At 42.6% G+C, this 14,631-nt stretch overlaps 1 protein-coding gene across 2 annotated transcripts in view; it reads right to left on the bottom strand.

The window, feature by feature from the left end:
- Positions 1 to 781: 781 nt before the first annotated feature.
- SNX14 (sorting nexin 14) overlaps positions 782 to 14,631 on the bottom strand; it is a 55,112-nt gene continuing 41,262 nt past the window's right edge. For both annotated transcript variants that reach the window (XM_040599553.1, XM_040599554.1), the window contains 8 exons: positions 13,864 to 13,904; positions 13,587 to 13,706; positions 7,729 to 7,852; positions 7,050 to 7,214; positions 5,908 to 6,003; positions 5,142 to 5,233; positions 4,931 to 4,987; positions 782 to 1,450 (listed from right to left, as the gene is read on the bottom strand). In XM_040599553.1, coding sequence (XP_040455487.1) covers positions 1,412 to 1,450; positions 4,931 to 4,987; positions 5,142 to 5,233; positions 5,908 to 6,003; positions 7,050 to 7,214; positions 7,729 to 7,852; positions 13,587 to 13,706; positions 13,864 to 13,904 — 734 coding nt within the window. In that variant the 3' untranslated portion in view covers positions 782 to 1,411. The remainder of the gene's footprint in view (positions 1,451 to 4,930; positions 4,988 to 5,141; positions 5,234 to 5,907; positions 6,004 to 7,049; positions 7,215 to 7,728; positions 7,853 to 13,586; positions 13,707 to 13,863; positions 13,905 to 14,631) is intronic.

Raw genomic sequence — 14,631 nt, 5'->3', positions numbered from 1 at the left:
GCTGCTCACCTCTTAAATTCACTGCACCTGCAGATTTCAAGGAGGAGGTGCATTAAGATAAACATTCAGTATGTTTAAATTTCAAGACCCCATTATTTTCCACATAAATTCAAGGGTTGTGCCTGAAAAGATCTGGGCTACGCAGCTGCATTAGGTAAGTTGTGTTAGAACGGGGAGACAAACACAACTGACCTTGACACACTACTAGTTACAACACGGCATCGATTGATTTGTCGCTACCAGTTCACTAGCAGTCCCTAAAGTTGTTAATTTACAGAGTGGTCTTCCTCCAATCAATGTAATACCAGTAACAAAGAGCGCACTTACAGGCCAAGCTGCACCTGCACACCAGTTTTGAAGAGGTAACAAATCCTTTGGCGTACCCAGAAAGAAATAACACTTCAGCCTTCTTTTGACAAACAGAAGGAAAAGGTCTGCAGAAATAATACAGATAATGCAAGCTGTATTGACAACACTAATACCGCATTAGATTGTTCGTAAAAAAGGAGTGGGTGTTGTCTGAAAAGAAAAATTAAAATAGCCCTGTATTGTTCTGCAAGTAAAACTTGTTAAAAATGCAAGCACGGAAGTCCTTTTCGAAGTCTCATAAAAAGGCTAGGGCAACAAATTAAGATTTACAGGAAAAATCTCCCATGCATTTTTTTATACTAATACATTTTTAGAGAAGGCTGTGAACACTCACATCTTCTTTTCTAAGCCTGTAAAGAAAGGATGTCAGAAAAAAACTGACAGAACCTAGGAAAAAAGCAGAAAAATAAAGCCTATGGTAAAAGTCTAACTTTTTTGACCACTTTTCACACCCATTATTATTTTAAGAGTCCTTTAGATCTGAAGGTCAGCTATTAAATAAACTAAATCACACATGTGGTCTTCCATGCTCACAGGAAGCACAAAAGCCAAAGATAGTTCTGAGACTTATTTGTATGCAATAGATTCAATCATGTAATTTTGTTTCAAAAAAATTAGTAAGATTTGTCGAGACAGTTAAAAATACCTTCATGGGACCATTGTACAACTTCTTCCAAATAATTTTTCTACATAACCTTTAAGGAAGACAACAGTAATTGCTCTTTTAGCAAAGCATATATTGGCCGATCTCCCAGATGTCTTATTTTATGTCATCCTGTAATTTCACATGCGGAGATTTTGGGGAAATTAACTTGACTTTTACTGATAACAGCTAAAACAAATTTTAAATAAAAAGTACAGATACATTATTTACTTGTAATTGGTATTAAATTTTAATGTCTTTATTGCATAAAGATTTTTTTAGAACTTAATTTTTATGTTATTTACAAGAAAATATACAATGCAAGGCTAAAACGTCACACGTCCATTACAACAGTGCACAGCAGATGTCTCTGCTGGGTGTCCAGCAAGGTCCCTGCATTCACATCCAGCACGACACAGAGCTGGCCTCCTTCGGACCCTGTCAAACAGTTATGGAGAAAAAAAAAAACATTACTTGCTATGTTTGAAAACACGTATTTACATAGAAATGACTGAACTGAGCTGTAATGATGAATGGTATTTGGGAACATCCACTTGAAACCAGACTTAGGAGAAAATAAGGCTACCGCTTTCAGGTTTTTAATACTACTTCTCAAAATAGGTCTTTTCTCCTTCCTCTGGGAGTTCTCATCTCCCCATTCCTAATGACTAAACACAGTTTTCTTAACACAGCAGTTTTCTGATCTGGAAATGGCACTCACATGGTATTTTTTTCATCTGGACTTCTTTCCTCCCTCTCCTGGGAACGCTTCTCCTCCCTCAGCTGTCCCTTTTCCTTGGGTCCCGTCTGACAGACTCCCAAGGGACTGGCTGTACTTCGTATCAAAGGCAAAGCTCAGAATAGGAGCTTTTCAGCTCTCACCCTCAGAACTTGTTCCCTTATGCACGCTGCCATCAAACACAGCATCTATCACGCGACCCAGCACCGGTACGTGTAGCAGGACATGCCCCCAGGGCAGCCCACCTCAGGGAGGGCGGCGGAGCGACACCCTGCGAACCAGCACCTCCCCGTTTCTCCCAGCGCTGCCTCCCTGCCGAAGGAGCGGTGCTGAAACCAAAACTTCCACGATGCTCAGTGTTCCCTTTAAATGCTGACTAACTTAGGTATGTTGCTGTTCCTCGCCGTAACTACATTTTGGTGTCAAGCAACTCAAAAAGGACCCGTCTCTGCTGAACGGAGGGGACAATCTGGAGCGATTTCCCCTTCCCCCTCCCCCAGCACAACTGGTGACTGACAACCCGTCATTACTTTTAAACTGCCCCACTACCACTGCTGGGAGGAAACAATTCCCTTCCCAAGTGGCTCCACAGTCAGTTGGCAGTGATTTGGAGAGGAAAAAAAATTTTTTTTCAGGGTTCCAGGTGAAAACCACTGCCCTTCCCCCACACCCTCTCCACCTTGCATCTCCCTTCTCACGGTGATCCCCCCGCAGCTGCCTCGCTCAGGCCATCGGTCCTAGCACACTCACGGCCAGGTCTCACTGCCAAGCACCACAGAAGCAGTACTTTGTTCTGTACTTCTCTCAGTACATTGAAAATAGGAAAACAGCCAAAGTTTCTGGTTGGAGTATTTTCCGTTCCTCTACTGAAAGCTGGGCCAGCAAATTCCCTCCCTCTGTTCCCACCAGCTTCAGTCACAGGGGGCAGGGAGAGCCCAGCCCTCAACTCTGCTGCTAGTGTCGGTTACATGGAACAAAAGGATGGATTAAGAAGCAGTACAAACCATAATCCTGATACAAATTAAATCATCTTTCTTTTGTTTTGAAAGAAAAAAAAATCACTCCCTTAAATATACACAGTTACGCAATCACAAGAACATGGCTGGGGTTGGAAGGAGCCTCTGGAGGTCATCTGATCCAAACCTCAAGCAGGCAACCAGCTCTAGGTGGCCCAGGACCATGCCCAGACAGCTTCTGAGTACCTCCAGGGATGGCCACTCCACAGCCTCACTGGGCAACCTGTGACAGGGCTCGGTCACCCTCCCAGTAAAAAAGTGTTTCCTGATGTTCAGAGGGAACTTCCCGCGTTTCACTTTGTGCCCACTGCCTCTGGCCCTGGCACCGGGCACCACTGAAAGGAGCCGGGCTCCATCCTCTTTGCACTCTCTCTTGAGACACTCGTATTATTGACGAGATTCCCCCTGAGCCTTCTCTTTGCCAGGCTGAGCAGCGGCAGCAACCTCAGCCTTTCCTCGCAGGGCAGGTGCTGCAGCCTCTTCATCGTCTCCACGGCCCTTCACTGGACTCTCTCCAGTAGGTCCATGTCTGTCTTGCACTGAGGAGCCCAGAGCTGGACACAGAACACCAGCTGCGGCCTTACCAGTGCCGAGCAGAGGGGCAGCATCAGCTCCCCCGACCTGCTGGCAACGCTCCTCCTAACGCAGCCCAGGCACCACCTGCTTCCTGCAGCACGGCACGCTGCTGGCTCATGGTCACCGTGGTGCCCAACGCGAAGGACCCCCGGGTCCTTTTCTGCCAAGCTGCTTTCCAGCTGGGCGGCCCCAGCGTACACTGGTGCCTGGGGTCGTTCCTCCTCAGGAACAGGACTTGACATTTTCCTTTGCTGAAGTTCACGAAGCTCCTTCCTGTCGGCCCATTTATCCAGCCTGTCGAGGTCCCTCTGGACGGCAGCAACACCCTCTGGTGTACCAGCCGCTTCTCCCAGTTCTGTGGCAGCAGCAGCCCTGCACTCCACCCCATCACCCAGGTCACTAATGAAGATGTTAAACAGGACTGGGCCCGCAGCTGACACCTGGGATACCTCCTAGTGACCGCCCTCTAACCAGACTTTGTTCCACTGATCACCACCCTCTGGGCCTGACTGGTGCTTTAAAGACGATTTGAACGCTCAACACACAAAGCCTTCAAGTTTTTTCAGCATCAACTGAAGAAAGACCAATGCTCCTATACATATATTATTAGCTGCCGAGATACAAAAACAGGGAGTGAAGCAGCAGGGCTAAGTCAGGTCTGTTTTGCAGCACACAAGTCCCTGGGCCATTCCTTAGTCTCTTGGTCAGCTGCGTCTTTTGTTTGTTTTTAACTGTTTGAACCCTGACACGAGTCGGCCAGCTACAGAGCGGCTGCGCAAGGCAGGTGAGACTTCCAGCAAGCTGGCCTCGTGCGAGTGAAAACGGAAGGCGCCCTGGCTTGTCCCGACACCTCAGGTTTGTTTGTGTTTATCAGCAAAGCGAACCACTCCTGGCACTGCACGGCTCTCGGACACGGCGCTCGTGAAACAAACGTCTGGTTTAAGTGAGGCGGGTTTTTGTTTGTTGTGTTCTTGTATCTAGTTAATTAGCTAATGCCTCCTGCTTACCATGAAGACCAAATTGCAAAATTACCACGTAACCCCCTGAAGGTTTGATATACGTAAGCACAAATATCAGATGGATCACAAGCCTGATGACAGGCACTCGTACAGCACTGTGGTGTGCCAGTTCTTTCTCCTTTACCTGGGCAGCTGGCGTTAACGTTGCAGTGACCCAACCACAGGGAAGAAATGCGCCTGCCAAATATTCTCAAGAAAAACGCTGAAGCTTAACCTGAGCTCTGCATGAAGAATTCACTTCCTAAATCAGGAAGGGATAAACCAGAGTGGAGACAATCGGTCAAAAAGACAGGCACAGAGATCTGGACCGCTGATTGCTCTGGCCAATTCTACTGAAAGGCAGCTCAGGCTTGCTCTATGCTAGACAAAATGGGCCTTGACTGATTTGTAAAGAGCAAAATGTAAATAACCCAGATTTCGATGACTTCAACATGTTAGTTAAATACAGATTTTTTTCCTCCAGATTTAAAATCAGTATTACAATGGAACAACAGTAAAAATGCACCAACGACCAGACTCACTAGCAGCTTGAAGAATTCTGCAGCTCTTGAACGGAGTTAGTACATACCTTACTCAGCTCTGGAAAGAGTTCTTGAATCCCGATGTCCAGCAGAACATAAGTTAACTACAAGAAAATGAAAGAACATTAAGAACACTCCCAAGGCAACAATAGTGCTTTTGGGTTTTAACTCTGCATTAGAGCTCACTCGTCTGCTACAGCCATACATTCCCTTCAGGAACTGTGCCAAAAGGCGAGTTTCTCACGTGTTACGAGTTACCTGTTTGTTGAGCACTGGTTGCTGCATTCCATCAAACAGAAGCCTGATGCCTTCGTATTTAGCCTCTTCCCCAATGCACCTGCATATTAAATCTACACCAGATACCAACAACAAATCATTAGGAAGCACCGCAAAACAACTGCAGTTAGAGAACTACAGTAATTAAAAAAAAAGTTTAATTTAAAGAAAAGAGTTCAAATTCTATCCATCTAAAGTGGTAAATGAAAAAAGCCAAACATTCCTTTGGTTCCTCCTTTTATCCTTCTTTTCCTTCACAGCTCACACCTAAGTAATTAATACTTTTTTAATAATATCAGTGTCCTAATGCATTGTTTAATAAACCACAAGCTGAAATTTTTTGATTACTTTCTGAATAACCCAGCAAATGGGTCCCTCTTCCCTAGTTTAGACAGTATAAGGAGAGCTCAGCTGTATCTTCTGGCTTCACAGTGTGCCTTTTTTAACCCAGTTTTCATCTGGGAAAAATACAAACCACAGGACCATTCTAAAGATGAAGAAATTATGGTATTGAGTACATTTGTAAAGCTCTGGATTTCCATCACGTCTTTATTAATTACCATGCTACAACCTCAGTCAGCAACATTGAAGTGAAACTGGACCCCTGGGTTTCTACACCTAGCCTTTTAGTCAACTCAAATCTCAGCAGCGTTAAGTTTGATTTGGAAAGCTAATGTGGCCGTATCCGGGTCATACACCTGCTTGAACAATTAACCACGCTCATACAGAGGGTCATTAAATACAGAACCTGGAATGTATCTCATCATTTCTTCAAAAGTCTGCTTTGCTCGCTTCTGTTTATCCTGGAGAGAGCGAGGTTCAGTATTCTCACAGAACACGGCATCTGCAGTGAAGACACAAAACAAAGTCTTTAGGCAGCCTCACGTCACTGACACGCAACCAGCTTTGAAGCTGAGCTGCTTTTCTGAATGATCTTGACTGGAAAAGAATTCTAGCCTTGCCGGAGAGTAGTCTTTTGCTTACATTAGCCTGATCGAATCCAGAATACTCCACCTGTGTGGGGGACAATGATCTTTTGCCAGTTGGTTTCCATTCTTTTCCAATTTTTAAAGTATTATCTTCTACGTTTGGATCAATTCTACTTTAGGTTAGTTATGATCTCCTTCCGTACAATTTCCCTTATACTCTCAAACCCACAAACAATACAGTCGTGCTATATTGTTTACTAACTTTTGCTAAAACGCTCTCTGGAACTACCAAAAAATTCAGATTTACCTACGAATGATAAAACAAGAATCGCTTCATCAGAAATATTAGGCGCTCAGTTTTAAAGACTTACTCCTGTCCTTTTTTTGTCTTTCACAAGCTTTCTTTTTGGCTTGATAAGGACAGAGCCATCTTGATTCCAGAGCTTTGGCTGGACGTGTTGTTTAGATCAGACTGCAGTCAGATAATACTTCTTTGCAGTTCTGAGGTCTTTTTTTTTTTTTTTTCTTTTTAACCTCTCTTCCCTTCCCTTATTTGAAGGACAAGAAGACTCAAGCCCTCTCAAAAGCCCACCACAACAATGGGAACAAAAAAATGAACAAAAGGGACTGTGCACACAAGAAGTAATTTAAAGATGGCATGAAATACTCATGCTCTGATTTACTAAACCACTTCTATTCTGTTCTTCTTGGGTTTTGCACACCTTAGCAAATTACTATTCATAATACTTTTTTCTGTAATCACTGACAGACAACACGGCCGACTCGCCATCTTTCTGCAATGAGCTTTTGTAATCTTTTTAAAGGCCCGCTTGATTTCTAAAACTCCATTAGCTTTAGTCAAGCATTGCAAAATTTAGTACTTGGAAATTTAACAGAAGGGTTTTTTCAAATACGAAACTAAAGCAGTATTTTCATATCAAAGACGTAAACTTTTACTAACCTCTCAGCAGTGTTATCAGCGAAACCAACCGGTGCTCCTGAAATAGCTGTTCTAACTTATAATGCAAGTAATAGTCTGTGTACAGTTCCAATGTATTTTTAAAGAGAATTCTTCCTCCCATCAAGAGATGATGCAGCCAGTCAGGAATGTGGAACACTACCCTACCTGCAAAGTTACAGTAACACGCATTTATAAGGTTCTCCTAATACTGATGATAAAGGAATCACTTACTCCAAAGGGGAAGAAGAAATAGAAAAAGAAAACATTGCAAACAACCAAAAAAATGTTTTAGTTTTGTTAGTGTGAGACTAAAAAAAGATCTGTATACTCCAGATTGCTTATCAAACACTTCATTTAGCTATTTGTATTAATTAGTTCCCAGAGTGTACGAGCAGCCTAGGCACATCTGAGAAAAAGGAAGGGACCTACTCCCATAAGCTCATACTCTCGAGATGCAGAAAGAAATACAACAAAACAACCGAGCAATAATGAATGACGATATTTTAGCACAGCAATAAAGTCTTTTAAAGAATGACAATGTTCCTAAGTTGTGTAGCGTTAAGCTTGCGAGTGCTGAGTTATGTATGAGTACTATAACAGAGTTTTATTTCTTACCAAAGAATGTGAACTTCGTAATTGGCAGGAAGGACAGGACTAATTAAGAGAAATCACTTCTTACCAATATACATTAAGTAGTCATAGACTCCTTCTACAGTCATCATTTCCATGAAGTAGTTCTGATTTTGTCGTCTTTCTGTATTCTCAGACCGGTTTGCATTATTTTTGAATAAATCATTGAAAAGCTAAAAATAGAAACATAAGACTGAAAACATTGCATTCAAAGGCAAACGGACAGCCATCAGTTGCTTGTTTGTTGGTTTTTGGTTTTAATTAGAAGTAGCTTTTTCCTGGAGCTTTCAAAGAACTATAATCAGGTTTGGAGTGGTTTGGGTTTTGGTGGGTGGGTTGGTTGGTTTGTTTTAAAACTCTTCACTTCTCTAAGTGGGAGGAAAAAACCCAAAGAGCATAGCACATGTTGCCAAGATACCGGACAACCAAAATACCTGGACTCGGACCAAATCAGCGGGGTGTCCAAGAGATTAATGTGTGAGCCCTTTTGCTCCCAATACCTTCATTTATCTAGACCTTTATCACAGGCTTTGATTCCTTTGAAGTACCCCGTTCTGTCAAAGAGGGGCATAATGGATATGGAGTTTGTCAACCTTAAATCACAGCAGAACCCTATGACATCCAAGTGTTCCTAAAATTTCCTGTTGGCTTACATTTTGAAATAAATACAATGGTTTCTGGACAAAATATCCAACTTTTTTTTTTTTCCCCCTGCCAGCTTGATGATTTATAGCAAAAACTTCATGAATCTTTGTAAGCTGCCAAAGTTCAGGTTTCTTTCCATTTATCCCATTTCTCATTTTATTCCCTTCTCCTTCTATATTCCCATTTTCCTAACACCATGATCCCTCCATTTCCTTGCCTTTGGCTCTTCCCCAAAATACATCATTATAATACTTGTAAAATCCCAAGAGGCTCTTCCCTGCATCCCATACGGAGTCCCACAGCACCTAGGCAGTACTCCTTGCATTCCTCCTGCCAAGTCTGGGGGCTCCAGCAGCTGGAAAGGATGAGTTCTCTGAATCCTGAGGCTCTCCGCATTTAACAATACCTAGCCATCACCATTAACAGTTTACTTTAAATTACCTTGTCCTCAAACCTGTTGATCTAAAGATAAAAAAGAATTTATACAAAATACTCTGTATTACGAAAAGAAATATCAAAAGTTTATGCCAAGCTTCTAAAAAAAAATATCCCAGAACTAGAAGAAATGCAGCGTCATTATAGTGTTGCGTAGGTTGAGATGATTGCTACTGACACAGATTTTTCTGTATCACTCCCAAATTAAAAATAGTTCCAAGGAAAGGAAAGGAATTTGTTAGTATGTGGTTTGCTTCCTGTAGAGCAATTCACCCTGAAAGAAATAAGGCCATAAAACACCAAAATCACAACAGGCTCTGAATTATCCAAGTCTCTAACCAGAATGCTCTGCACTCTTGGGAAAAAAAATACATCAGATCTGGCAAAAGTCAGGTTTTGACTTGCACTTCTTCAGGCCCTCTCTTTTGTTAAGTGCTGAACTGCTGGCATTATCTTCACAAGTTCACTCAAACTAAACACCACCAACTTCTTAGGTAAATTACACGAAAGAGCAAATACGGTTAATACCCCGTTATCCAGGAATGCAACAAACCTAAAAAGAACACATAATTATTCATGCCTACTATGAAAGCATCCCTGGTATGTTGTTTAAAACACCCTGTTATAAAACGTCTAAATCCTCCTCAATACTGAAGTTAGGATACTGGGTAAATCTCAGTTCAATTACTGTAACTTAAACAAGAACCTCATTTATTTTTTAGGTACACGCCATGACCTGACAGAGGCAATACACACTGAGCCAACTCAAAGCAGCCCGTTGTGTAACACAGCTCTAGTTTCAGACTGCGTACAGCCCAGACCGAATCATTGACAGCAGCCCAGCAGGTGAGCTCTATGTTTATACTAAAAAAAAAAGAAGGAAAAAAAAAAAATCAAACGTGAAGGCTATCTTAGGGCAAAGCTTTTTGACTTCCACAAGTTATTTCAACTTTCACCCCAAACAAGTAGCAGCATCTCTTGAACTATGTATGTACCTCTGCACACGGATAATGTCTTGCACCTTAAATATAATGGTTCCTTGATCATTATCAAGCTTTGAAAGCTTAGACTCTTGCACATGGCATTTTAGAAAGCAACAGCAGATCAATGCATGCCAAAATTACTGAGCCAATGAGCAGTTTTTAATAAAATGCATACTTGGCACTATTCCAGTACAAGTGTGTATTCACAGTCATTATTAATGCATGTCTGAAGGACGCCACAGCCATAACCAAGTGGCATCACATCTCTGCTCAGGTGTTTTGCATTTTCCAGGATTTTTGGCTCAGAGGAAACCCAAGTGAAAAACTTACAATTAGATATTTAATACAGAAGTTGAGATTACATTCACAATTCAGATAAGGATGGGATTTTGCTTTCAAATGTTTCCGCACATGTTAACATTTGAGATGTGATATAATACTGTTGCAAATAGACTAAATAAAGGCAAGCAAGACAAGCTTCCAATGCTATCAATATTCGTTTCTTTAAACGGTAACTGTGACTATAAACATGAAATTTTCTCAACGGGCTTTCAATGAAGAAATTCCACAGATTAGTACTCGTTAGTAATGGAAGCCAAGCTCTTGAAGCAAGTGAAAGATACAAGGCCTGTATTAAGAAAGAGACCAAAGTAATCCCTAGTACGCTAGGCTATCTATTGTACCTCCGTGGGAAAAGCTAGCAAAGTAAGTGTGAATGCTTACATAAAGTGCCTAACAAAAAAAAAAAAAAAAAAAAAAAAAGAGATGTTCCTCAACACTCAGTGAATGCATATGCAAATCCACGCCCATACATTCCAGCATGGGTGGGAAGTTGATAAAAGCAACACCACAATTATGAATAATAACCACAGCCAGAGGTGTGAACCTCTCCACTGTTTTTCCTGCTTATCTGCAAAGTACAGATGACTATACCAGAACGGTAAGAAGAAAGAACGTATGTCGTGTTTCAACCACATCAGTTAGTGCATTGAAAACCAACTGTGTCTTCCTCTGAGTAACTACGCAAAACACACACTACATTGTTGGTGTTCCAAAAGCAGGTTTTATTGCTGTTGGCAGGTCATCACAAGCCAACAGAACAATGCCTTTGTAGGTATATTTTGCAAAATCTGCGTCAGCTTAGAAGTCCCGACCTATTCTAGCAAGTCTGACAAAACTATGTTCAGAAGACGATCAAGCTTCTCTACAGACCTTCAGAACAGAAACATAGCTGAGAAAGCCAAAAATCCTGTTGGCATCCCTCAGGAGCGGGAAGCAGGGTTTTTCGTTCCCTTGTTTATTTTAACCACGGAGGTTGGTAACTCTTTCAATCTAGTAGATCTGATACAGGACAAAATTCAGATGCTACTGGCTGTACTAAGGTTCACTACTCATGTCCATTATGAATTTTTAACTAGAAGGTTTTCCACCACCGTTTAAAACTTACAAAGATACACACACACCAGGAATATTCAAAAAGCAGCAGCACGTAGACAACCTCTCAGAGAAGTAGGCTCATTTCTAATTGAACTCAAGCTTCCACCTGCCCTGACAGACTTTCAGGCACTTCTTACTCAGTGCTTTGATGACGAGGTAGCCTGGGTGTACCCTAGGCACAGCAACAGTTGGCAGCACAAGCACCAGGCAAAGTGTACTGTACACCCAGCAGACTCCAGCATGTTGACACTAGAATAAACAGATCTGCGTCAAACGAGGTATACAAGCATCAGCTGGAAACTGACTCTAGCATTTACCAAAAAATTCTGTGCTGAAGAACTTTCTTGCTATGAAATAACATGCTCTTCTCACAGATGGGCACTCAAAAAGCATGAACCTTCGTCTCTTCAGCTGCCTGCCTGATGCCGTTACTGACTCCTTACAGGTAGCTCAGACAATCCTGGTACAGACATTCATCTCCATCACCAGGAGGTAAGGGCACCAGTGCTTTTATCTTCACGAAGATATCACAGGGCACAACAGAAGTGAAACTGAAGAACTTTGCTGAACAAAACCGGGAGTGGTGGATACACCAGGAGGCTGCACTCCCATTCAGAGAGACCTGGGCAGGCTGGAGAGCTGGGAGGAGGGGAACCTAGTGAAGCTCAACAAAGGCAAGTGTAAGGTCCTGCACCTGGGGAGGGACAACCCCATGCACCAGCACAGGGCAGGGGTGACCTGCTGGAAGGCAGCTCTGCGGAGAAGGGCCTGGGGGTTCTGGGGGACAGCAAGCTGCCCACGAGCCAGCTGTGTGTCCTGGTGGCCAAGAAGGACAATGGGACCCTGGGGGGCGTTGGGAGCAGCGTGGCCAGCGGGTCAGGGGAGCTGATCCTCCCCCTCCGCTCTGCCCTGGTGAGGCGACACCTGGAGTGCTGTGTCCATCCTGGGCTCCCCAGTTCAAGAGAGACAGGGAACTGCTGGAGAGGGCCCAGCGGGGGGCTATGAAGATGGTGAGGGGACTGGAGCATCTCCTGTATGAGGGAAGGCTGAGAGAGCCGGGGCTGTGTAGCCTGGAGAGGAGAAGACTGGGAGGGGATCTGGTCAATGTCTACAGATACCTTAAGGGCGAGTGTCCAGAGGACGGGGCCAGGCTCCTTGCAGTGGTGCCCAGGACAGGACAAGGGGCAACGGGCACAAACGGCAACACAAGAGGTTCCACCTGAATATGAGGAAGAACTTCTGATGGTGACAGAGCACTGGAACAGGCTGCCCAGAGAGGCTGTGGGGTCTCCTTCTCTGCAGACATTCAAAACCTGCCTGGAGGTGACTGTGCGACCTGCTCAGGTGAAGCTGCTTTAGCAGGGGGCTGGAGTAGATGACCTCCAGAGGTGCCTTCCAACCCCGACCATGCTGTGACTCTGTAACTGAACAACTGAAGTCTGTGCCACATGTATTTGGGAGGTGCAGGGAGGGGTGTTACCTCAGTCTACATCTGGTCTGGCCTTTGGACTGAACACCCTTGGTGCCTGCATTCCTAGACAATACTTTCCAGCTTATCCTCATCTGAAATAAATTCAGTTAATAAGTTCTAAGACAGTTCCCTAGTATGACAGAAAATGGGATAAGCGGAGATGATCAGGATATTTGCTTCTAAAAAGCATCACTGATCTGAACTAAAATGGTCTGGCAGATGAAACCAGCGCGGCTTACAGATCAAATCCAAGAAATGACAAGATGTAAATGGCGCAGCGTGCTGGCTCCTGGCACAAAGCTCTTCCCAGGTGTGGGTGGACTTGAGAAAGAGAAAACTCTTTCAAATTAGCAAGAGGGATGAATTTCACAATGTGCATGGGAAAACTCAGCAGAGAGCATAACACAGCACAACCTGGGATTACCAGGTATCTAATAATTACAGTTACTATGTGCGTAAGCACCTGTGCTCTGGCTAAACTGATAGATGGGAAATCAGTGAGAAAGCAGTCAGCACATGAATTCCTTATGCATACACGCCTCTGCTAGTCAAAATTGGTAGTACAATTTCAGCATAGGTACTGAGGATCTGATCACAGAACTGTCTTGCAGCATCCCCCAAGGCAATGTGTCTTGAGTGCCCATCATTAAGCAACAATCATGGCTCTGTAGGATATGTACTGAAGTCTGAAACTTTCCATCCACTTACAGCAAATGGCTCCCCACACCAAAACAGATTGCTTTTGAGAAAAGAAAAAAGAACACCTATAAATGTATGTAGAACCAATTACTTACTCACCAAAACGCTAACTAGAATAAAGTTGCATGGAAAAACAGTGAACTCACTCTCACAATAGACAGTGAGAAGGAATGGAGAGCTGGGGCTAACCTCATCTTTTTTGCTCGCCGCATGGGCAAGGACAATGACTTACTGTACCTTCTTGTTGTTTTCAGAAGTGGGACTCAAAATGGTGAGCTCAGGCCTACTTGGTTTAGGCTTGGGAGATTCACAGGAGTTGATAAAATTCATGATGAATGGCTCCAAATGCTGACCCTTCTGAAATAAGATATGAGTGACCTGTCACTTGCCTAATTATAGAAAAAAATCAAAACAAAACACTGCCTTTCCAAACACGTTTTTGACTAGCCTGTGCATTAGTAAGCACATAAAATTAGTTACTGAAGTTAAAATGTTGGCAAATTGGAAGACTTACCTCTTTCATTAGCTTTCCTGGAACAGATTTTATAATTTTACCTATAATTAGAAACAAAAAAACCCACTTTGTTAATCATTGCCTGATCTTAAAAGACATTTTGCTCTGCTACATTTGATGTACTTGTTGTCTAGTACTTAATCTAAAAATACAGAAGTTTTTAAAATCTGTTTTTTTTTTTCTGGCACAAAGAGCTATGAAAATAAAGGTTTCCATGTATCTAGCTTATAACCCAGTGCTTAGCACTCTTCAAGAAAAGATACTTAAAATATGAAAAATATACTGATCATTATCTGAATATTTCTTAAAAAAAAAAATCAAAGTACTCTAGATCTGCCTTTGTAATTTTTCTAGAGGGTCAAACAAATAGCTATAGCATTGTAACAGCAGTACTATATGACACCAGTATAGGCAAAATGTTCTGTATTTAAGTTCTTCATCCTTCATAAACATCTATTACAAAAGAAATCACAGAAACTGAGATTCTCCTCTTTCCCTGAAAAGAACAGCTAATTTGGAGAGATTCTGGAAGGATCCAGTCTTGAAAATACTGGTGAGTAAAGTTTTACAAATTAGGCTAGAGCGTGATCTTAAAAATCAGCTCTTATGTTAAGGTTGCCAGGATACAGCACAGTAACTTTGAATGCTGAAAAATCAAAGTGTCTAGGATTAGTTTTATTTTAAGCACCACTTTTACAGTAATATTTTTCTTATCTACATGTCATTAAAACTGGAACTTACATCGGAAAGTATGTACAATGATCGAAT

The sequence above is a fragment of the Falco naumanni genome, chromosome 6 (genome assembly GCF_017639655.2).
Source record: "Falco naumanni isolate bFalNau1 chromosome 6, bFalNau1.pat, whole genome shotgun sequence".
In the NCBI taxonomy this organism is placed as follows: domain Eukaryota; kingdom Metazoa; phylum Chordata; class Aves; order Falconiformes; family Falconidae; genus Falco; species Falco naumanni.
This window is presented reverse-complemented; position numbering and strand designations above follow the sequence as displayed.